This window comes from Terrapene carolina, unplaced genomic scaffold (assembly GCF_002925995.2).
Source record: "Terrapene carolina triunguis isolate 2854851 unplaced genomic scaffold, T_m_triunguis-2.0 Scaffold95, whole genome shotgun sequence".
In the NCBI taxonomy this organism is placed as follows: Eukaryota; Metazoa; Chordata; order Testudines; family Emydidae; genus Terrapene; species Terrapene triunguis.
Window position 1 is genome coordinate 31,189,373 of NW_020664446.1, and position 24,363 is coordinate 31,213,735.

General features: G+C 42.3%; 1 protein-coding gene across 2 annotated transcripts in view; it reads right to left on the bottom strand.

Annotated features, from left to right (window-relative positions):
• IDE (insulin degrading enzyme) overlaps nt 1-22,059 on the bottom strand; it is an 83,861-nt gene extending 61,802 nt beyond the window's left edge. For both annotated transcript variants that reach the window (XM_026650897.1, XM_026650896.1), the window contains exons 1-4: nt 21,879-22,059; nt 15,196-15,403; nt 13,276-13,445; nt 9,643-9,765 (exon numbers count right to left, since the gene is read on the bottom strand). In XM_026650897.1, coding sequence (XP_026506682.1) covers nt 9,643-9,765; nt 13,276-13,445; nt 15,196-15,403; nt 21,879-22,038 — 661 coding nt within the window. In that variant the 5' untranslated portion in view covers nt 22,039-22,059. The remainder of the gene's footprint in view (nt 1-9,642; nt 9,766-13,275; nt 13,446-15,195; nt 15,404-21,878) is intronic.
• Between the last annotated feature and the right edge of the window lie 2,304 nt (nt 22,060-24,363).

Here is a 24,363-nt window from a genome sequence, read left to right on the forward strand (position 1 = left end):
TGCTTTTGTGTTAGTATTTTAGGGTCCAATCCAGCTTCTTGAGTAATGAGACTTGGCTGCAATCTTACAGAATTTTATAACATATATTTAGATATTTGAATATATGTTTATATTTGTCCCGCAGCATCAAACTTGATGGTTCATTATGACATGAATACTTCCTTTTTTAATGCAATGGATATTTTTATCATCGGGTATAAAATTTATGTTTAGTCTATGCTCGTGCAAGAGTCTTATCTCTAATGATATTCACCTAATTAAGGTGGAATTAATGGACTTGCTAATCAAGATACAAAGCAGAATAAAGAAACAGATACAAGGCGGGAATTAAAGCAGCAGGCTACAACTTTATTAAACACATGGATGTGGTGATGGGGAGTGGGGATGTTAATGGGGTCCACTGTATGGTTAACTGGCCTTAAGCCACACAACCACATAGAGTGAGGATCAGCCCCCTTGCCTAGGTCGTCCCTTACTAAGACAGAATTCAACCCAGCTATGGAGTCTACCCACAAAGGGGAGAGAGGGTACAGAAGAGGGGTGCCTCAGTCTGCAAAAGAATCAAGATCTCCTTGTGCCCAACAGAACAATGGGGAACGCCAGCCACCTCCTTGGTCCTATGCTTGGGTTTACCTAGGAGTTAGTCCCCTAAAGCCTTTTATCCACACTGGACACCAGCCCCGATTTATTACCTTCATTAATTTCTCTCTTATGTTCTATTTTAAATTCCTATCTAATATTCTTTTTAACCTTAACAACCAGGCCTTCAGGATGCTCTGAGGAAGCATAAAAGCCTAGCAGATGCCATGCCAATTTTGCCCAGCAGAAAAAAAGATTCCCTCTTGACCTCAAAAAAGATGATTTAGTCACACTCAAAGCAAGCCCCAAAACAGCTCTGATAGGTACAATAGTTTATAGCGCAGGGTGGATTGGGCAGCATTAAGATGTCCAAGATGGAGGCCCTGGAAGGTCCTTAAGTAATCGGCAGGTAGGATGTCCACAGGAGCCACTTAGTTCTATTCCCTCTCATAGATTCATAGATTCTAGGACTGGAAGGGACCTCGAGAGGTCATCGAGTCCAGTCCCCTGCCCGCATGGCAGGACCAAATACTGTCTAGACCATCCCTGATAGACATTTATCTAACCTACTCTTAAATATCTCCAGAGATGGAGATTCCACAACCTCCCTAGGCAATTTATTCCAGTGTTTAACCACCCTGACAGTTAGGAACTTTTTCCTAATGTCCAACCTAGACCTCCCTTGCTGCAGTTTAAGCCCATTGCTTCTTGTTCTATCCTCAGAGGCTAAGGTGAACAAGTTTTCTCCCTCCTCCTTATGACACCCTTTTAGATACCTGAAAACTGCTATCATGTCCCCTCTCAGTCTTCTCTTTTCCAAACTAAACAAACCCAATTCTTTCAGCCTTCCTTCATAGGTCATGGTCTCAAGACCTTTAATCATTCTTGTTGCTCTTCTCTGGACCCTTTCCAATTTCTCCACATCTTTCTTGAAATGCGGTGCCCAGAACTGGACACAATACTCCAGCTGAGGCCTAACCAGAGCAGAGTAGAGCGGAAGAATGACTTCTCGTGTCTTGCTCACAACACACCTGTTAATACATCCCAGAATCACGTTTGCTTTTTTTGCAACAGCATCACACTGTTGACTCATATTTAGCTTGTGGTCCACTATAACCCCTAGATCCCTTTCTGCCGTACTCCTTCCTAGACAGTCTCTTCCCATTCTGTATGTGTGAAACTGATTTTTTCTTCCTAAGTGGAGCACTTTGCATTTGTCTTTGTTAAACTTCATCCTGTTTAACTCAGACCATTTCTCCAATTTGTCCAGATCATTTTGAATTATGACCCTGTCCTCCAAAGCAGTTGCAATCCCTCCCAGTTTGGTATCATCTGCAAACTTAATAATCGTACTTTCTATACCAATATCTAAGTCGTTAATGAAGATATTGAACAGAGCCGGTCCCAAAACAGACCCCTGCGGAACCCCACTCGTTATGCCTTTCCAGCAGGATTGGGAACCATTAATAACAACTCTCTGAGTACGGTTATCCAGCCAGTTATGCACCCACCTAATAGTAGCCCCATCTAAATTGTATTTGCCTAGTTTGTCGATAAGAATATCATGCGAGACTATATCAAATGCCTTACTAAAGTCTAGGTATACCACATCCACAGCTTCTCCCTTATCCACAAGACTCGTTAACCTATCGAAGAAAGCTATCAGATTGGTTTGACATGATTTGTTCTTTACAAATCCATGCTGGCTGTTCCCTATCACCTTACCACCTTCCAAGTGTTTGCAGATGATTTCCTTAATTACTTGCTCCATTATCTTCCCTGGCACAGAAGTTAAACTAACTGGTCTGTAGTTTCCTGGGTTGTTTTTATTTCCCTTTTTATAGATGGGCACTATATTTGCCCTTTTCCAGTCTTCTGGAATCTCTCCCGTCTCCCATGATTTTCCAAAGATAACAGCTAGAGGCTCAGATACCTCCTCTATTAGCTCCTTGAGTATTCTAGGATGCATTTCATCAGGCCCTGGTGACTTGCAGGCATCTAACTTTTCTAAGTGATTTTTAACTTGTTCTTTTTTTATTTTATCTGCTAAACCTACCCCCTTCCCATTAGCATTCACTAGGTTAGGCATTCCTTCAGACTTCTCGGTGAAGACCGAAACAAAGAAGTCATTAAGCATCTCTGCCATTTCCAAGTTTCCTGTTACTGTTTCTCCCTCTTCACTAAGCAGTGGGCCTACCCTGTCTTTGGTCTTCCTCTTGCTTCTAATGTATTGATAAAAAGTCTTCTTGTTCCCCTTTATTCCCGTAGCTAGTTTGAGCTCATTTTGTGCCTTTGCCTTTCTAATCTTGCCCCTGCATTCCTGTGTTGTTTGCCTATATTCATCCTTTGTAATCTGTCCTAGTTTCCATTTTTTATATGACTCCTTTTTATTTTTTAGATCATGCAAGATCTCGTGGTTAAGCCAAGGTGGTCTTTTGCCACATTTTCTATCTTTCCTAACCAGCGGAATAGCTTGCTTTTGGGTCCTTAAGAGTGTCCCTTTGAAAAACTGCCAACTCTCCTCAGTTGTTTTTTCCCTCAGTCTTGATTCCCATGGGATCTTACCTAGCAGCTCTCTGAGCTTACCAAAATCCGCCTTCCTGAAATCCATTGTCTCTATTTTGCTGTTCTCCCTTCTACCCTTCCTTAGAATTGCAAACTCTATGATTTCATGATCACTTTCACCCAAGCTGCCTTCTACTTTCAAATTCTCAACGAGTTCCTCCCTATTTGTTAAAATCAAGTCTAGAACAGCTTCACCCCTAGTAGCTTTTTCAACCTTCTGAAATAAAAAGTTGTCTGCAATGCAGTCCAAGAATTTGTTGGATAGTCTGTGCCCCACTGTGTTATTTTCCCAACATATATCCGGATAGTTGAAGTCCCCCATCACCACCAAATCTTGGGCTTTGGATGATTTTGTTAGTTGTTTAAAAAAAGCCTCATCCACCTCTTCCACCTGGTTAGGTGGCCTGTAGTAGACTCCTAGCATGACATCACCCTTGTTTTTTGCCCCTTTTAGCCTAACCCAGAGACTCTCAACTCTTCCGTCTCCTATGTCCATCTCTACCTCAGTCCAAGTGTGTACATTTTTAATATATAAGGCAACACCTCCTCCCTTTTTCCCCTGTCTATCCTTCCTGAGCAAGCTGTATCCATCCACACCAACATTCCAATCATGTGTATTATCCCACCAAGTTTCAGTGATGCCAACAATGTCATAGTTGTATTTATTTATTAGCACTTCCAGTTCTTCCTGCTTATTACCCATAACCAACAGGAGGCCAAGGTTGGCAAACACCCTTTTGCCCCCTATTTCTCAGCCCACATCTCTACATGTGTTGGGGGAGGAGAAAGGAAGAAAAACTGGGGGGAGGGAGAGGGTTACCTGGATGTACAAGAGTACAAATTTACCCCACAAGGGACTTCAAAAGGTGGACCAGCAGAATGGTCCAAACAACCCACTGAGACTGGGGTAAAATTAGGTATACTGGCTTGCACTGCTAAAGTTTGTTGGTTTTGAGGATTGTGTACAGCTATATGAAAGTTCACACATTTTTTATTACCTATGTCTGAATAAGAATAAAGTATCGTTTTTTACATACAATTCTAAGAAACTGTGACGAATGGGTAAGGTTCATTTAAACTTCATAGTTATTGTGAGAGTTTTGTTTCTAGGGCAGAGTTCAAATTGTCTGTGTCATGGACATTGAGAATGTTTCTGTTTAACAGTCTGTATTTGAATTGGGTGCTGAGGTTGGTGTCAAGTGCTTTGTGTAATCTTAACTTGTGATTTAGGTAACATTTATTTTTTGTGGGTTTAGTTTTAAAAACTGTACAGATGTTACATCTTTTCTTAAATTGCATTTAGGAACTTTAATTATAACTAAGTTTTTATTAGAGACCTAAACTAGCAAATTCACACCTCAATCCTCCATCTCCCTATCGACACTTGCACCCAATTAAATCTGAAACTAATCAAACTAAACCAAGCTTTAGGCATCCATTTAATCTAGAATGCACAAGGTCTGTTAACTCAATTGGGAGATCCACCAAAGTACAGCTGAAAAGAGAGTATTTTATGTTGTATTCATTTATATTCTGTTGCACTAATTAACAGCACTGATTAGCTGATGACAAGAATGTTGTGGCTGAGAGTTTAGAGTGAAGCTCTCAGGGATTAAACTAGTGTTGTCTGTGAAGGGCCCTTGGCTATGGAACTTCCTGCCATCAGAGATCAGGAGGAGCCTGAGTCTTGCAACTTTTAATTTCTGTTGCAAGTTCCGTGTCTGTGTGTAGGTCTTCCCCAATAATCGAGTCACAAAGTTGCTAAGATATAGTCTCTTGGAAAGTAACTGACTAAATTATCCCACTTGGACAAACAGCTGTTAGGTAATTGTGGAGAGTTTAGGTCCCTGTGCAGACAGACTTACATGCAACTTTTGTGTAACTATATCCCTCAATGATGGCTACTTTAGAAATTCATAGATAACAGAATATTAGAGTGAGCATTCTCTACACAAACACCATGAAAGTAATTTTTCAGAGTACTTCAACGGTATTCAGGATGGCAGCACCAAAAGACTTGAGCTTCCCCTTCTCAAAATAAAATTTCAAAGGCTATTTCTATAGGAAGGAAAATTTATGGGGCCATCTAACAGTTAAGAAATCATGCTGGAGAGAGTTCCATGCAAATACACTTTTCTTAAAAAGTCAGAAGTCTAGCAGCTATACTTCGGAGTTCTCTGGTCAATCTCTAAATAAAGTAATTTGCAAGGCCGGCTCCAGGATTTTTGCCGCCTCAAGCGGCAGGAAAAAAAAAAAGCTGCAATCGCGATCAGCGGCAGCTCAGGCGCACTGCTTTCTTCTTCGGCGGCAATTCGGTGGCAGGTCCTTCCCTCCGAGAGGGGAATGAGGGACCTGCCGCCGAATTGCCGCCGAAGAGCCCAACGTGCCGCCCCTTTCCCTTGGCCACCCCAAGCACCTGCTTGCTAAGCTGGTGCCTGGAGCCGGCCCTGGTAATTTGTATACTTGCCAGTTCAATATTTTAGAGATTTACTAATCTACTCGGTGACATATTTGTTACTTTGAAAATTATATTCCAGTTTGTTTTGTTTTTTTTACTGTTTCAGGCATTTTTGTCAAAGCCTTGAAGCTATGAAAAGAAAAAGGACTTAACGAAGTATTATATAAGAGAAAGTATTATTCAGCACAAATGTATGATTGAATAAATAATACAGGCTCTTCAAAAATATTGAATCAAAGTTAAACAATTTAAGAAAGATTTAAAAGAATTCTCAGATTATTATTGGATAAAGATTGCTAAAGCAACCCTTCTAAGATTTAAGTAAATCTAAGAAATGAATAAAGTAATACCTTCCCTGACATAACATGACTGGACTTTTTTTTTTAATATAACATCAATTTACATGAATTGTACCAACAATGTGATTAAAAAACTCTAAGGACCTTATCCAACTAATGTAAATGGAAGTTTCGTCTAAGAAAGAACTGTAATATTGTGACTTATCGCAAAGTACTGTTAAAGGTAACCTGCAAAAAAATAAATAAAAATATTAAGGGCTTGAATTGTTTATTGTTATGCTTTGCTTTTGTATAAAAAAGTTTTTTCCACTCCCACTCCAAAAATGTTTTTCCTTATCCTTGTTTTAACACAGAAATATCAAGTCCGGTTTTCCTAGGCCTGCTCTACATTACAGAGTTAGGTTGACGTAAGACAGCTTACGTTGATCTAACTCTGTAAGCAGGTGACGCAGTGTCCATGTAGACACCGCGTTACTTACATCAACTATCAGTCCTGCATGGGGCTCACAGCTGAAGCCTGCCCAGTGCCAGGGCTGATAGCTTGGGCTGTCAGCCCCCCGGGGAGGCTCCAGCTGTGAGCCTCAGAGCAGGGGGGCTTCACAATGCCCCACTCAGTTAAGTCGGTGGGAGTGCTCCTGGTGACAAAACGCACCACTGACAGGAGCATAGTGTGGAAATGAAACACCACTTTAATTACTGCGGTGACTGTACATCGACTTAACTTAAGTCAACTTAATTTTGTAGAGTAGACATACCCCTAGAGAACCTCCTGGGAGCCTTAGAATATGTTGTATTTTGGAGTTCTCACATCTTTACTGAAAAAGTGAGCATATTGAGTCTTTAACAAAGACATTTAATATCTAACATGTTAATTAGTCATTGAAATTAAACAAGTATCAACAAAGAGTTTTAAAATAGTGATTAAAAAAATTAATTGCCCTCTCAGAGACTCTGCTTTCAGGCTTTTGCAATCTTACTAGTTCTCCACTGATCAGAGAGTTTTTCAAGGACAAACAAGTACTGAATTTCCAATCCCAAAAATAACAATCAATGAACGAAAGAATAAATAAATAAAATAGTTCTTAAACATCCCCACCCTCCTTCCTGTTAGGACATCTAAAGCAGTGGTTCTCAAACTATGGGTCAGAACCTGTTTTAATGGGGTCGCCAGGGCTGGAGTTTAGATTTGCTGGGACCCAGGGCCAAAGCTCGAGCCCTGCCACCTGGGCCCAAAGCCAAAGCCCGAGCTGCACCGCCTAGGGCCGAAGCCCAAAGGCTTCATCCCTGGGGAATGGGGCTCTGACTTCAGCTTCAGCCCTGGGCAAAAGGGCTCAGGGTTACAGGCCCCCCACCCGGGATTGAAGCCCTTGAGCTTGGTTCCCCCCACCCCCCAACCTGGGATGGTGGGGTTTGGGGCCCCCCCGCCCAGGGCAGCAGGGCTCTGGCAGGCTCAGGCTTTGGTCCCCCTTCCTGGGGTCATGTCGTAATTTTTGTTGTCAGAAGGGGGTCATGGTGCAATGAAGTTTGAGAATCCCTGATCTAAAGGAAACAAGAAAGAGCACCTTAAAAACACACACACACACACACACCCCAACAGTTTGCAGGTCAAATTAAGGCTGTGGAAAAAACAAAGATGTTCACAGTTCTCTAATCAACATGTAATGTTACAAACCACATGTGCTGCAATACTAAAGCATGAGTTAGGCACGTGAGGCCTGATCCAGCAGTCCATACTTGCACAAAACTCCCATTAAGTAATACATAATAATAATAATAATAATGCCACCACCTAGCTCTTATACGGTGCTTTTCATGAGAAAATTGTAAAGTGCTTTAAATGGAGGTGGGGAGATGGGGAAACTGAGGCACAGAAAGGTGAGGTGACTTGCCCCAGGTCATCCAGCAGAACAGGAGGGGGGGTAATAGAACCCAGGCAGTTCAGTGGGCGTAAGGTTATAATTCCACAAGCATAGTTAGTCAATTAATTTCGTAACTTGAATTTCATATTAAAAGATAGAAAAAGGCAAGATACCACAGAGGTTGATGATAAAAAAAGCAGATGATGGAAAAAAAGACAACTAAGGGGGGATATGATAGAGGTCTATAAAATCATGAGTGGTGTGGAGAAAGTAAATAAGGAAGTTTTATTTACTCCTTCTCAGACCACAAGAACTAGGGGTCACCAAATGAAATTAATAAGCAGCAGGTTTAAAAATCGAACAAAAGGAAGTATTTCTTCACACAACTCACAGTCAACCTGTGGAACTCTTTGCCAGAGGATGTTGTGAAGGCCAAGACTAACAGGGTTCAAAAAAGAACTAGGTAAGTTCAGGGAGGATGGGTTCATCAATGGCTATTAGCCAGGATGGGCAGAGATGGAAACCATGTTCTGAAGTGTCCCTTGCCTCTGTTTGCCAGAAGCTGGGAATGGGCGACCGGGGATGGATCACTTGATGATTACCTGTTCTGTTCATTCCCTCTGAAGCATTTGGCATTGTCCACTGTTAGAAGACAGGACACTGGGCTAGATGGTCCATTGGTCTGACCCAGTATGGCCATTCTTATGTTCTTATGATAGCATATACTCTTAGTAGCCCTGATTTAGGAATGTTCTTAAACATGCAAGTAGTCCCAATGAAGTTAGTGGGACTACTCATATGTTTAAGATAAGGAAGGTACTCAAGCACATGCATTAACTGGGATGTACAAGTTATCATACGGTATGTTTATGTTCCATGCAATGTTCAACGTCATTGCCGTAGCAATTTTTTATTTTTTCTCAAAAGCAGTATTTTCTAAAAGTAATTAGACAGTTCATCTTATTGTTCTTATTTGACTCTTCTTTAAAGCATGAGTATTACCACATTATGTTACTTAAGAGGCAGACAATTTAACAAAATCTATCAAATTCCATGATTTTAAAAAATTAATAATTTATTTCACATATTTGGAAGTTTGAAATTGAAATATCTGCTTATTGAATTTTGTCTGATCATGTATGCACCCCACCCCGTTATATTATTGTAATGTGGCTCATGAATGCTGGTCTCCCAGTATATTTAAAAGTTTTTCAACACATTGTTATTAAGCTTTTTGAAACTCTCACAAAAAATATGGTCCTGATTCTAGGAGGTGTTGAGCATCTGTAACTTTAACTGACTTAATTTAGAATCTTGAGTGCACAGCACCTCTGAAATAAAGGCTTCTAATCTAATTTCTAAATTTCTATAAAACAAGTATCTAGATTAAATTTTGGCCCTTCTATCTTTGATTATAGGTCATTGTGGAATTACACAAACATGCATCAGAGAAAAATCACAAATTATGCAAAGTATTTTCAGACTAGATCTGCTAAACTGCGTGTGGTACATTTCTAAAAATATATTTATATAAATTTTAAAAACCTCTCTTATCTGAGGCACAAGTACCCCTTTATCATGCAGCATTCCATAGCAAGTTTTAGGATTGGGAAAAAAAATCAAAAAAATTCTGCACAGATTTACACACGCTGAACTGTGCAGGCAATGAGTATCCTCACAGACTTCAATGGGATTGTTCACAGTGCATAAAATTAAGCACATCTTTACAGGATTGGGACCCTAGCCTCCTTTGTTTAAAAGCCTGGAGAAAAGTCTTAGCTGATTTAACTATGTCTTATTTTCTTCTATAAGAATTCAAATAATAAATGTAAAAATCATACTCAGCTAACCAAGAAACTGCCATTAAAAGTTTGGCACTCACCTCGTCCTAGGACACAAATAGCCATTAAATTTGATGAATAATAAGTGGAATGGAACTTCAACAGCTCTTGTCTTACATCTATTCCTTCTTTAGTTGGTCTAGTTTCCAAAGTGAATTTGTTCCCTGTAATACAAAAGAAAAATCATGAAGATATTTATTGCTGGACATACACACACATTATATGAATTTACAAACTGAAAAAACCTGGTCTGATTACCCTGTGTTCTAGGTGCATGTACAAACTTTTATTAAAAAAGTACACACCAAAAAAATCAGATTGGAACAATATCAGCTAATCTCATCAGGACCAATCAACTCTTCCATCCTCAACCCACTCCTTTCTTAAAAGGCTGGGAAAATAGATAACTTTGCAGTAAAGCTTACAGGTCAGACAGACGCTTTCAGATAAAGGAAAATTCCCTTTTAAGTAGTCACTGCTATTGATTTTTGAAGGTGTCACATTAATGCACAGATGGCAACTTTTACTGTAAGAAAATATTTAGGTTTGTAGTTAAAGCAGCAGTCTTGTCTGGTGCAAGAGTAGTGAGGGGACACTAGAAAAAAAGTCAGAATTTGTGAAAAGCAAGCTGAGCAGAGTTGGATTCTAGTCCATTCCACTTCACTTGGTAATCTTTTGTTGTGTTCATGTGGCTGTAAAAGAAACATACTAGAACTTTGATAGGCTACCAACTCTAAGACTAATTTTACATTACAGCCAAACAACAAAGTATTCAGAAAAAAGGAGCACTCAATAAGAAGGTAGGAGGGAGGAAGCAAGACAACAGGGTGGAGGGAGATAATAACACAGGATATGCAATAGCAAGAAGGATAAACATGCTATTAAACAAATCTCCAACACAGGTAGCAATTAACATACATCACCAAGGCAATAAGTAAACACCAGGCATAGTATAAGCTTGCACCAGAAGTTGCAGGTACATAGTTTCTGGTCTTCAACCAACCAAGAACCACAGGTATCCAGTATACAAAGTCTTCATGAAATGATTTATTACTTTTATTTAAAAAGTTATATTTGAAATTGAAGTTAAAAAGAGCATAAGAGCACATAAATGTAGTTCTTTAACGTTATTTGTTTTTAAAATGTTTTGTTGTTTCCTTTTCCTGATCTCCCTCTATCTCTGCTAAGCAGACCACAGATGTCAGGAACTTACTGGCCTTTATAGAGCTCAGCCTGAAGCCCGAATGTAAAAGTACATGTTTCAAAAGACTCACCTAAATGTTTAAGTCTATCATTTCCATTCCCACAGAAATGGGCAATGGATTGGCAAAAACAGGGTAAGATACCAGATGATTATTTTATAAAAATTGTGCTGCTAGGATATATATGAGTGCCAGAAAGTGTCTGGGGTATGTGGGTGGGTGGGCAGAGCACCAGACAGTGCTTGATGTCTGGGAGAGGTAGTTGGGGGAGAGTGCTGGAAAGTATTTGGAGTCAGGGGAGGGAGTTGAATCGCTGACAGATATCTGGGGCTGCTGGATTAGGTGGGCAATGAGTGTATGGGGATTACTGGGGACTGAGTGGTGATACTAGGAGGAAAGTTGGTGGGCTGACTGTCTATCCAGCATGAGAAGCAGCACAAGGAGAGTCTGCTTGGCTGATGGCAGAATAGGTTCCACAATGACCCATGGTGGCCTGAAGTAGGAATTACAGCCATTCCTGCAGCCCAGCAGAATGCATAACATCTCAGCTGCAGACAGGGCTGCCACATGTGTGCATCGTGCAAAGTGTGAGACACTTGGCAACCCTCTGTGTAATAAAAAAAAAAAAAAAAAAAAAAATCACAAATTAAGGCTTTGGTTCTTCAACTCGGATTGACAAAAGGTCCTCTTTAAAATATCTGATTACAGAACTGGGGCCTAAAATAATACTATACATATTGAGAATTATCAGCTAAGTATTATTACTACTGAATTTGAAAATATTTCAGGCACCCTATCTAGAAAAACATCTGTAATCCTGACCAGCCATAAATCCCCACAGCTAGCTATGGATATGACAGTTGCATAAGGCAGAAATATTTAAACAGGAACTCTTCTAACTTGCAGAAAATGTTTTCTGAAACTTTCCTGGATACCTCTTGGGAGCGGCACAGGGATTTTAAATTATTCCATCCCGCCCCAGCACAGTACTGATTCATGAGCACCAAACCCTGGCTTGCTGAGATTACATAAACTGTTTTTTCCTTATTAGAAATTAATCCACAGACACTGGATATTCTCCCATGGATCATCAGATAGGTAACTTGCAACACTTTCCTTAGATTTTTTCTCTATACATTTTTAAAATGATTTCCCACTTCAGAGAGTCCTTCCTTACTAGGAGAAAGTCAACATGTCCTCATCCAAATAATCTTACCACTTTAGGACGCTAGAGCCAATTAGTCAGACACTGCATCTATTAATCAGCCTGAGAACCCTTCTGAAAGCCTTACATCCAAAGGTTAAATATTAATTGAGAATCCAAGGACATCATCATCAATTGTAATAATGTTCTTTTTGCTCTCTAGGGGTCATCGGAGCTCCAGCAACCCCACACTTGCAGTCCCACTATCCTCAAGGCATCGGATTTCTGTGGCCATGAAGGGGTTGATAAAGCACTGAAAAAGCACCTGAAGTCCAAGAATTAAATACAACTTAAATCTCTTTTGTACTAGGACAATTTGCTAACTAATGTACTTATTCATTTGAAATTATCAAAAAAAGCTCTGTAGTAAAGTGCAGAAAAGTAACTTCTGTGAAGTGAACCTAATCAAGCCTCTCTTTCCATTTTAAAGCTTTTCTGTTTTACGTACATGGAAACAGATAAATAGTATCTAAACTCAAATAAATTTTTATAAATGTTAATTTGAATTTTTCTTCAGCTGTTAAAGGGCATCTAAGGAGCAACAAATCCTGTAAAAGCCATTTAGCCACCTGATCAGTGTATTTATCCAAGGCCTCACTTTTCTTAGCCATCTATCGCTGTTGCCCACTGTGATTTATGCTCTAGATTTTGTCTTGGTGCTCACATCCATTAATTGCACCAGTGCTTTGCTGAGCTTTCCTGATTTACTTAACCTGATTTACTACAAACTTCTGTTTGTCCTCCCAATGCAACAGTTGTTAGCAAAATGCTATTTGGCTGCTGGCAATTTAAATACTCTTCATCCACTTTCTCTCTCTCACAATGATTTACAGTCCCAACTTGGGGGAGACACTTCCAGTCATTACAAAAGAATCATCTACTGCTGAAATCATCATCATAAAGGCTGTGTCATCACCAAACTCCTAGTCTTGTATCAGTTTGTGCCATTTGTTTTGTCCAGCTCTTTTTTTAATCCATTGTGTGGAAGATGTAATGAAACATCACAACAAACATGTATGGAGGAAAAAAGGAAATTGTTTTCAGTCCTATCTTCACCAATTTTACATAAACAGTCTCAGCATGGATTTTATGCAGAAATCTGGGCATTTTTGCACCCAGGGAGAGCAAGCAAATTTGCTCCCTCTACCGTTTTTTTCATCTTCTTCCGCCCCATTCTTCCACTCCACGGCTGCCACACTTGCCCCACCCTGGTTACAGCCCTGATCTTATGTCAACTCTAATAGATGGATGATTCTATTCTAACAAACCTGTTCCAAATTTACTGAAGGGATGATTGGGATTTCCAGTAGCTTTCTCCAACTGAAACAATCGCCAGGCATCATTCATTAAATTCTTTTCATGCTCGGAATCAACAGCATTCACCTCCCTTTCCTTGCAGCTCTCATCAAACAGAGGGCATAGGAAAAACTGGGCAAACCTAAAAGAAAATTTTACAAATTTACACAACTAAAATGTAAACCTTTTCCAAGTCAGGATTATTGCACATAAAAAACAAAAACAACAACAAAAACCAACCCTCAAACCATGAAGTCTGAAAACTCATGTAATGTTTTAATTTGTTGTTAATTAAGAGTATAAGACTAGAACCTCAGAACTCCTGAAACCAGTCCTGGCTTTGCCACAGACTCGCTGTGTGGTTTTAGTCAAATCACTTAATCTCCTTCTTCTCAGTTTCTCCATCTGTAAAATATCAACAATGACTTACTTACCATAGAAGAGTGTTGTGAAAATCCAACACTCTTGTTAATACAGTGCTGTGCACCCATGGAGAATGTCAAATGTTTATTTTTTAATATTTATTGAAGGTTATATAAATATTATACAGACATATACAAACCTAAGTAAAACCAAACAAAACACATAAACCTTGATCTGTACACAATGCCATAAATGATATTTATATATCACATTATATCACTCACTATATATGCATTTCCTATAACTGATGCAACTCAGCCCATAAAATAATTTCAGTCTTTCATTTTATCATTCATTTAATAACCAAGATGTTCATACCATGCTACTTTTGTCATTTCCATCTAAAAATTTAACTATTCACCATCATGTGATCTTTATTATTATAGCCCTAGGAGGCCCCAACAGAGATCAGAGCCCCATTGTATTAGGCATCATTCAAACACATAATAAATAAGGCTCTGTATTTGTCACGGAAGTCACCATTCCGTGACTTTCCGTGACTTCTGCAGCAGCTGGTGTGCCTGGCCCGGGGGCCACTTGAGCAGCTCGGACAGCCCCTGGGCCAGTCGCACCGGCTGCTGCTGGGGCAGTCTCGGGTCCCCCCGCTCCCCAGCAGCAGGAGTTTGGGCGTGGGGGGGCTCAGTGCTGGGTTGCGGGGCAGTGTTTACCTGGGGGGGAGCTCCCCGGAAGGGTGACAGCAACTTCCCCTCCCTCAGCTCCTAGCTCCACTTGCTGCCTCTGCCCGCAGGCACCGCCCCCGCAGCTCCTATTGGCCGTGGTTCCCAGTCAATAGGAGATGCAGAACCGGGGCTTGGGGCGGAGCAGAGGCAGCACATGGAGCTAGGGTCACCGCTTCCCAGGAGCCGGGTGGGAAACCTGCCCCAACCCCACCAACTCCCCCCTCCAGGCCGCCCCCCCCTTCCCAGCACCCACAGCGCTCCCCAGACTGCCCTCCCGAGTCTCTCTCCCCCCCAAGTTTTAGTCAGGGGTATATAGTAACAGTCATGGACTTTTTCTTTACTGCCCATGACCGGTCCATCACTTGTACTAAAAATACTTACGACTAAAACGTAGCCTTAATAATAAGAGAGAGTCCCTGCTCAAAAAAGCTTACAGTCTAAATAGACAAAAGGTAGGAGAAAGGAAACAATATTGTCTCCGTTTTATAGATAGGAAAATTGAGGCAAAGGCGGCCTGACTCAAAGCCTATTAAAGGTAATGGAAAGACTCCTACTGCATTCAATCGAGCTTTGGATCACATCTTAAGTGATTTGCCCAAGATCACATGGAAAATCCATGCCTTAAACACAAGTCAACTCTTAACAGTCAGTGCTACCAACCCCACCTATAATACAAGATGTAATGCGGTCAGCAAGAGTTCAACATATAATTATGATTTTGTTTGAGATATCACAAATATCAACCCAAAAAACCCATCAGAAAACTAGAGGTAACACAAATCTGTTTACCTGTCCAATGCACCTTCTAAATGTTCATGTGACACATCAAAGTAATAATTGGTATGTTCTCCACTGGTGAAAGCATTTGAACTTCCTGCATGCTCACTAAGAAACTGACTGTACTCATTCTCTTTTGGGTACTTCTTGGTTCCCAAGAACAACATATGTTCACAAAAATGGCTAAGCCCAGCAATGTTTGGGGGGTCTGATAATGATCCTGCGGAGAAAAATACACATTAAAGAAGTCATATTATAACATGTATAGTCTTTTAAAAATAATTTATATTATACTAGTGTGCAATCAATTATGTGAATTCTGTAGTTATAAAACTCCACTTAACTCCAGCCCCACAGTCATAGGAAGCCAAACCCAATGTTCAAAAGAGGTATTTCAAAATTAGCAACTTGGTCATCTTGAGAGGGCTCAAACTCTGTTTCTTCCTTTTGGGCCAAGCTAGGGTAGGCTCACAGTACACCCGTGATTCCTAAATTGAGGCCCATGGACCATTTTTAATCTGTAGAGAACTGAATGATCATATGGTTCTGGTTTCTCCTCTTTGTTTCCAGCAGCTAAACTGCATTAAAAGGCAGCTAATGATACACTAAATGCTTTCCTGATATTACATTTCCATGCAAGCCATTGCTGCAATTTCCACAAGGTTGCTATGCAATTGTGAATAGAAGGGAGAGGTGTCACTTCAAAAGGGAGGGAAGGTAGTCCATGAGAAAAAACTGTCTATTAAGATGTGATGCACACTATGAAAAATACTGCTATAAACCCTGAAATTCATGTATAAGATTTCAGCATTGGATAGGCTAGCTAGCTACTCTCTGAAGTGTGTAGATATGAAAAAGTCTAGACACTGATTTGTAACACACATCTTTCCTACAAGCTATGGTATGTGTAAAGAGAAATATCTTAGGGTATGTCTACACTACGAGGGTAATTCGATTTTACTTAAATCGAATATGTGGAATCGATATTGCAAAGTCGAACGTGTGTGTCCACACTAAGGACACACTAAGGACAGTAATTCGACTTTGTGAGTCCACACTAACGGGGCGAGCGTCGATATTGGAAGCGGTGCACTGTGGGCAGCTATCCCACAGTTCCCGCAGTCCCCGCTGCCCATCGGAATTCTGGGTCGAGCCGCCAATGCCTTCTGGGTAAAAAAAATTTGTCGTCATCCGTCCGTCACTAACGCCCTCCCTCCCTCCATGAAAGCGCCGGCGGGAAATCAGTTCGCGCACTTTTCTGGTCAGTGACAGCGCGGACGCCACAGCACTGCGATCATGGATCCCGCTGCGACCATCGCTGGACTTGTGGCCGTTCTCAACACCTCGCAGCTTATCATACACCTTTCCCTGAGGCAGATGCAGAGAAATCGGGCGAGGAGGCTACGGCACCGCCGTGAGAGCCTGAAGTCGGAGAGTGGCACAGAGCTGTCAGAAACCACGAGCCCCAGCACCCAGGACATGACGTTGGCAATGGGGCATGTGGATTTTGTTGAACGGCGATTCTGGGCCCGGGAAACAAGCACGGAATGGTGGGACCGTATAGTGCTTCAGGTCTGGGATGAATCCCAGTGGCTGCGAAACTTTCGCATGCGGAAGGGGACTTTCCTCGAACTTTGTGAGTTGCTGTCCCCTGCCCTGAAGCGCAAGGACACCCGCATGCGAGCAGCCCTCACTGTCCAGAAGCGAGTGGCCATAGCCCTCTGGAAGCTTGCAACGCCGGACAGCTACCGGTCAGTCGCGAACCACTTTGGTGTGGGCAAATCTACCGTGGGGGTTGTTGTCATGCAAGTAGCCAAGGCAATCGTCAAGGTACTGCTCCCAAAGGTAGTGACCCTGGGAAACGCGCAGGTCATCATAGATGGCTTTGCCGCGATGGGATTCCCAAACTGCGGTGGGGCTATCGATGGGACTCACATCCCTATCCTGGGACCGGACCACCAGGCCAGCCAGTACATCAATAGAAAGGGCTACTTTTCAATGGTGCTGCAAGCACTGGTGGACCATCGGGGACGGTTTACAAACATCTACGTCGGATGGCCGGGCAAGGTTCATGACGCTCGCGTGTTCAGGAACTCTGGTCTGTTTAGACGGCTGCAGGAAGGTATTTACTTCCCAGACCACAAAATAACTCTTGGGGATGTGGAGATGCCTACAGTCATCCTCGGGGACCCAGCCTACCCGCTAATGCCCTGGCTCATGAAGCCCTATACTGGCGCCCTGGACACAGAAAAAGAACTCTTCAACTACCGGCTGAGCAAGTGCAGAATGGTGGTGGAGTGTGCTTTTGGCCGTCTCAAAGGGAGATGGAGAAGCTTACTCACTCGCTGTGATCTCAGTGAAACCAATATCCCCATCATTATTGCAGCTTGCTGTGTGCTCCACAATCTGTGTGAGAGCAAGGGGGAGACCTTTATGGCGGGGTGGGAGCTAGAGGCAAATAGCCTGGCTGCTGATTACGTCCAGCCAGACAGCCGGGCCATTAGAAGATCCCAGCGGGACGCCCTGTGCATCCGGGAGGCTTTGAAAGCTAGGTTCCTGAGTGAGCAGGGCAACCAGTGACTTTTCAGTTTGTGGACAGAAAAGCTGAACCTGCCCCCGTTTCTTTACCCAGTTCATTTTGACTATCCTCTCCAGTTACATACCCCCTTCACCCCCTTCCCCTTCCCAAAAAATAAAATCATTTCGATTTTGTTAATGAACACCGTTGTCTGTATTGCTGTTTTCGCGGGAATATTTTAAACCGGGGACGCAGACTGTGGCGGGGGGCGGGTTTAGTGTTCTGATGCAAATGATGCTTCTAAACTCCCGGAATGACAGGCTCCGCACTGGTGGACTGGTTATTTCAATGGAGCCTGCCAGCACTCCTGGGGGGGACTGTGTGTATGTGTCGGCTATGTGACTTTCTGGAAGGGGGGGTAGGGTTACAGATCCCCTGCTGCGTGGATCTGTGAGCCAGGATAAGGACCGCTGCATAAGATCTGTAACCGCCCTCCCCCACCACAAAGTAACAGAGCAACCCCCCCCCCCAGAACATGAAAACCACCTCCAAGACTGACCAGGGTAACCAGTGACCGCACTGTGTATGTGTCCTGATGCTGGACCTGACACCGCCTCTGTACCCTGCTAAAGGTCACTGTCCTGTCCAATTACCAAGCCCCTTCCCCCCCTCCAGACAGACTCTCCCTCAAAAGAACCTGACTGAAACAGTAATGAACAGAAACAAACATTTTATTGCGAACCAGACATGAAACGTGGGGGGTGAAACTTGGACGGGGGCTTGTGTGAGGTGGGTAGGAAAGGACTTATGAAATTTTGGGGAATGTCAGCCTTCTACTGCTAGAGCAGTCTGCAGGGGTTGATTGAAAGTTTTAACGGCCCTTGCCGCCCCTCCTTCTTTGGACTTTGGGTGAGGGTGGTGTGGGACTTGGTGGCGGGTGAGGGCGGTTACAGATAGACTGCAGCGGGGCTCTGTCCTCCTGCCTCCGGTCTTGCAGAACATCCACAAGGCGCCGGAGCGTGTCCGTTTGCTCCCTCATTAGTCCAAGCAGCTTTTCAGTAGCCTGTTGGTCCTCCTGACGCCACCTCTCCTCCCGTTCCATGACTGCTCGGTGCATTTGTGACAAGTTCTCCCTCCACTGTGTCTGCTGGGCTGCCTGGGCTCGGGAGCAGCCCATTAGTTCTGTGAACATGTCTTCACGCGTCTTCTTCTTCCTCCGCCTAATCTGCGCTAGCCTCTGGGAGTGTGCTGACAGGCTGGGTTGGGAGACAGTCGCAGATGTGTCTGTGTGAATTTTAAAAAGGGAGTGAATTCCTGAGACAGATAAATGAAATTGTATACAAAGAACCTAGTCTTTCTCTGTGAACAAGACCATGCACTGAACCTCTCACATGCGCACTCAGGACAAGGTCGAATTTTCGGCCGTCGCCTTCAGTGCCTGTGGACTTGCGGAGGTCTTGGAGTGTTCAGAGAACTGTGGCTGGAGACCTGAACTTCTGGAGCGGGCAATAATGGTAAGCCGCAGACTTGTGGCTGCTTAAAACTCCAGCAGTAGCACTGGCCTCCTTTCACATTGAAAGCAATGCCAGTCTCTGCTGCCAGCAATCAGGACAGCATCAACTCTGCCCCTGTCCCACCCCCTCGCGGCTGTCCCAGGGAAAGATCCCTGTATGCTGCCCCTCTCCCTCCACCGCGTGGCTGTAAAGCAGTCCCAATACTAACATTCCCCTCCCTAATTCAAAGCAGGGCGTCATGAGCGACATCACCCTCCTGAGGATCCCGGACACCCAGAGAGAACGCATGCTGCGGGAAAGCATGCAGAAACCGGGGCCGTATGCCGCTATGTTATGTCGTGCGATGATCCCGGAGTACTTGATTGTGGCGTGGAGGGGACATGTCTGCTACCACGGAGGGCCCACTAAGATCGCCCTACCCCGGAACCTGATCAACAGGCTTGAGCTCTACCTCCACGAGACCTACGAGGAGTTCTCCTACGAGGATTTCTCCTCGATCCCCGGCCACATTGACCGGATTTTCGCGTAGGTGCACTGGGACTTTGGAGTGGAGCGTCTTGGGCCTGGGAATCATGTAGTAACGGACATTGTGAAATTTTTTTAAAATACTTGGGACTAAATTGAGAATAGCCTAAGACAGAGAAATCATGAAAACCCATTTGTTACCTTTGTAAATATTCCTGTTTTGTACCTGATTATTTTTTTACTAGTTTACAGCACTTTTATAAATATACATTGTTAATAGTATAAATATTACCGTTCTGTTTTAAATAAATGTTTACATGTTTACAGCACTTACTGCTTGATCCGTCCCCTGATTCTGTGTCCGGGGTAAGGGATGGGGACGGTTGGTAGGGGATCTCGGTAAGGGTGATGAAGAGCTCCTGGCTGTCGGGGAAATCAGCGGTGCCAGCGCTGTCGACTGCCTCGTCCTCCTCATCTCCTTCCTCCTCTTCCCCGTCCGCTGAGGAACCGGCCGCGGACAATATCCCATCCTCGGAGTCCACGGTCAGGGGTGGGGTAGTGGTGGCGGCCGCTCCCAGGATGGAATGCAGTGCCTCGTAGAAACGGGATGTGTGGGGCTGGGATCCGGAGCGTCCGTTAGCCTCTTTGGTTTTTTGGTAGCCTTGTCTCAGCTCCTTGATTTTCACGCGGCACTGCGTTGCATCCCGGCTGTAGCCTCTCTCTGCCATGGCTTTGGAGATCTTCTCGTAGATCTTAGCATTCCTTCTTTTGGAGCGCAGCTCTGAAAGCACGGACTCATCGCCCCACACTGCGATGAGATCCAAGACTTCCCGATCAGTCCATGCTGGGGCCCTCTTTCTATTGGATTGCACGGCCATCTCTGCTGGAGAGCTCTGCATAGTTGCCACTGCTGCTGAGCTCCCCTCGATGTCCAAAGAGGAACTGAGATTCAAACTGCCCAGACAGGAAAATGAAAATGAATTCAAATTTTCCCGGGGGTGTGGCTGGTCAGAGCATCCGAGCTCAGACTGCTGTCCAGAGCGTCAACAGATTGGTGCACTGTGGGATAGCTCCCGGAGCTATTACCGTCGATTTCCATCCACACCTAGCCTAATTCGATATGGCCATGTCGAATTTAGCGCTACTCCTCTCGTTGGGGAGGATTACAGAAATCGATTTAAAGAGAGCTTTATGTCGAACTAAATGGCTTCCTGGTGTGGACGGGTGCAGGGTTAATTCGATATAACGGCGCTAAAGTCGACATAAAAGCCTAGTGTAGACCAGGCCTTAGACTTTTCAGATCTCAGAAAAGATTGCTTTTCTGTTACTGTAAGAGTCAGAAGCAGATTAACTGCCTTTGTTTTTCCACCCCAGGCACTTTATGTCCACACTCTAAGGGCTTGTCTACATGGGAACACATTCAGGAAAGTTATGATGAATTAACTAAAGGTGTAAAGTTAATGTGCATAAATTTAAGACCATTTAAAATTGTGTGTGGATGCTCTAATTCAGAAGAAAAGTGATTTAATTCTCTGTAATCCTCCAGATTAAGCTAGAGTGAACTAAAGACACTTTACTTCTGGATGGGAGCATCCAAAGGATGGTTAAAGGAACTTTAATTTATGCACATTAACTTCACACCTTGAGTTAATTCACCTTAATTATCCTGAGTGTTCCTGTGTAGACAAACACAGCCATATCAGAGATTAAGGTTTTCCTCTTGGCACATTATGCTGCTTTTCTTGCCCATACGCATTACAATAAACATGCATGAAACAAAAATCTAGAATGGTAGATAAAGCAAGAGAGAATGATTTCTTCATCCTTTTTTTTTTTTTTTTTAATAAATGGCTCCTTCAGAATGTGGAATCATATGGTTAAAATTACAAGTCTGACTACTGACTAAGCATGTGTTACATCAGGAAAATTTAATTAGCTCAAATAATTTCTAACAGGATTTGTGGAGAAATAAAACTGGAACTCCCAATAACAGAAGGTTGTGCAACCTGCTGAAAACAACTCCTGTAAATGCTACCATATTTTGTGCTATGTACCATCGGTTTATTTGCAACTAAAATACTGAAATTAGTGGCACACTGAAAGTAGGTCAGATTCCTTTTCCTCACAGAAACATAGTGCAGTAATTATTTGCAATGCAAAGCCCATGGAACAGAATACAAAATGAATTCATTAAATACCTATGTGTACATCAAGTGCTGCTGAAGACTTATCTGTGGTGGGGTCGCAGATGAGCATTGCTTTGATGCCATTTTCCAGTTCTAGTCCACGATATTCTCGCTTATCCTCAGGTGATTTGATAATTTCGTTTGCTATTCTCTTAATAGCTGGATTGCTCATTTTGTTATGGGTATTCTTCTGAAGCCTAGAAGGAAACAGTAGAAATTCAAATTCCTAATTTATATTTAAATAAGTATCTCAAGGATAAATTGTGAGGAAAACCTAATTCCCTGTGCTGAACCTTTAAAACCTGTCCTGTATGCTGAATTGTGGTCCAGATTCAAAGAGATGCTGAGCATCTGCAACTCCCATTAAAATCAGAAGATTTCATAGGGGAGTCGATCACATCATTGAATCTACGGTCACTTCCACTCTCACAGTAATTAAAAATTAATAACTTAGCATCAAAGATACATGTCAGCCACCCTATTCAACTATAATAAAAAAAATTAAAGGCTACAATGCAATCTTGCCAAATCCATCTTCAACCTATAGAAAAATATTTTAAATCTCTTTGTATTTATATTGAAATTTTACAAAAATCTACACTTAAAATCAAAAGAAAAACATTAAGTAATAATAGGTATGTTTACTATCATGAAGACTACTACTATGCTGTCATAGACTGCCTTTCATCCTAGGATCTCAAAGCACTTTTCCAAAACAGTGTTAACTCAATTTTACAGATGGGAAAACGGCAGGCGGGGAAGGGTTAAATAACTTGCCCAAGGTTTCACAGTAAATCACTGGCAAACTGAGGAACAGATCCAACCTTTCCTGTTCCCCAGGTTCCTCTAATTCAACTGCCTCAGTTCTTAAAAACTACTTTTAGAGTTCACTAGTTCTAGAGATACAGTAAGCAAGCCTCTGGGTGTGGCAGCAATATTTTGAAATGTTTAACACCAAGTGAGATTCTGGAATAACATTCTCTTGTTATTTTAAATTTTAGGCAAACTGCCAAAATAAAAACACGAGACATCCCAATCATGAATCCTGATTTTAAAAAAAAGCTTAATTTTATTTGAAACCACATACTTCTTAAAAAAAAAAAAGCAATCAGAGAAATGGGAAATGAGAGAGTAATATTTGAAGCCAAGCACCGTGCAGTCAGGTAGTAAATTTCCACATGTAACTGCCAATGAGTCTTAATCCTGCTTTACAAGATAAATGTTTCAGTGAAGGGCATGTTCCTAAGAGAGAATGTCAAACAAACAACATTTTTGTCTGTGGCACAACATATTGGTAAGTGACCACCAGAGACTGGTTAATAGCTAGCGAACTAAACTCGCTTGGGAGCTAAACCAGATTTGAGCCTAAGCCTCCAGATATGATGAGCTTGTGTAATAAATCTTTGTTTATGGTAAAAACTGCTGTAAGTACAGTTCCATCAGAAGCACAATATATGCTATTTCAAGCGTTTGACAGTATTGCTGCTCCTGTCTTCAACTCACATTGGGCATCACAAAAACAAAAGCCAAATTCATTTATTTTCAGACGCTTTAAGACTGTATAGTGTAAGGCACTGAAATGACTGACTATAATTAGTATATTTTATATATAGAATATTATTATGTAGCTCCCCACACATTTACTGTGGAATGTCTTCAATCATGACATTTATTAGGCGAAATACCGTTCGGCTTATAAAAAAAAACATATAATGTTTTAACTAGCTTTCTTGTGATCTGTGCATACCAACTGATTTTTTAAAAATGTTAACAGACTTCAGAAGTGAAGCTCTGGAGGTGAAAATTAGAGTGCTTATTTAAATAAAATACCACTAAATGGAAGACAACTTTAAAGTTCCCCTTTCTACAGCCATATTGGTATAGAAAAGTGGTATAGGTCATCATTCTTCTAGATTACCTCCCTTCCACAGAACGGTGATGGCCACCTTGGCGCCAGCTACATGTGTAATTTACACCACTGGTGTAATAAATATTGTGGGTAGCTGATGATGATACTATGAGCATCACAATGAGGTGAATGTTAACACCTCCAGAATCGGAAGGATTCAAATGCTCTTAGGCTTTCTAGAACACGGCCTTTTCTATATGTTTCTAACAACGAGTAGTCCTTGTGGCACCTTAGAGACTAACAAATTTATCTGGGCATAAGCTTTCGTGGGATATAACCCACTTCATCAGATGCATGGAGTGGAAAATACAGTAAGCAGGTATAAATATACAGCACATGAAAAGTGGGGGGTCAGTGCTAACGAGGCCAATTCAATCAAAGTGGATGTGGCCCATCCCTCTGTTGATACTCACACCTTCTTGTCAACTGCTGGGAATGGGCCACATCCACTTTGACCCCTACTTGGTAAGGCAACTCCATCTTTTAAGGCACTATGTCTCCAGGTCAAAAGTCTAGAAATACAGACCCAATTTATATCCTGGCTGAGACTGTTAGAATATTTTTTAGTTCAATAGCCCTTATAAGTTG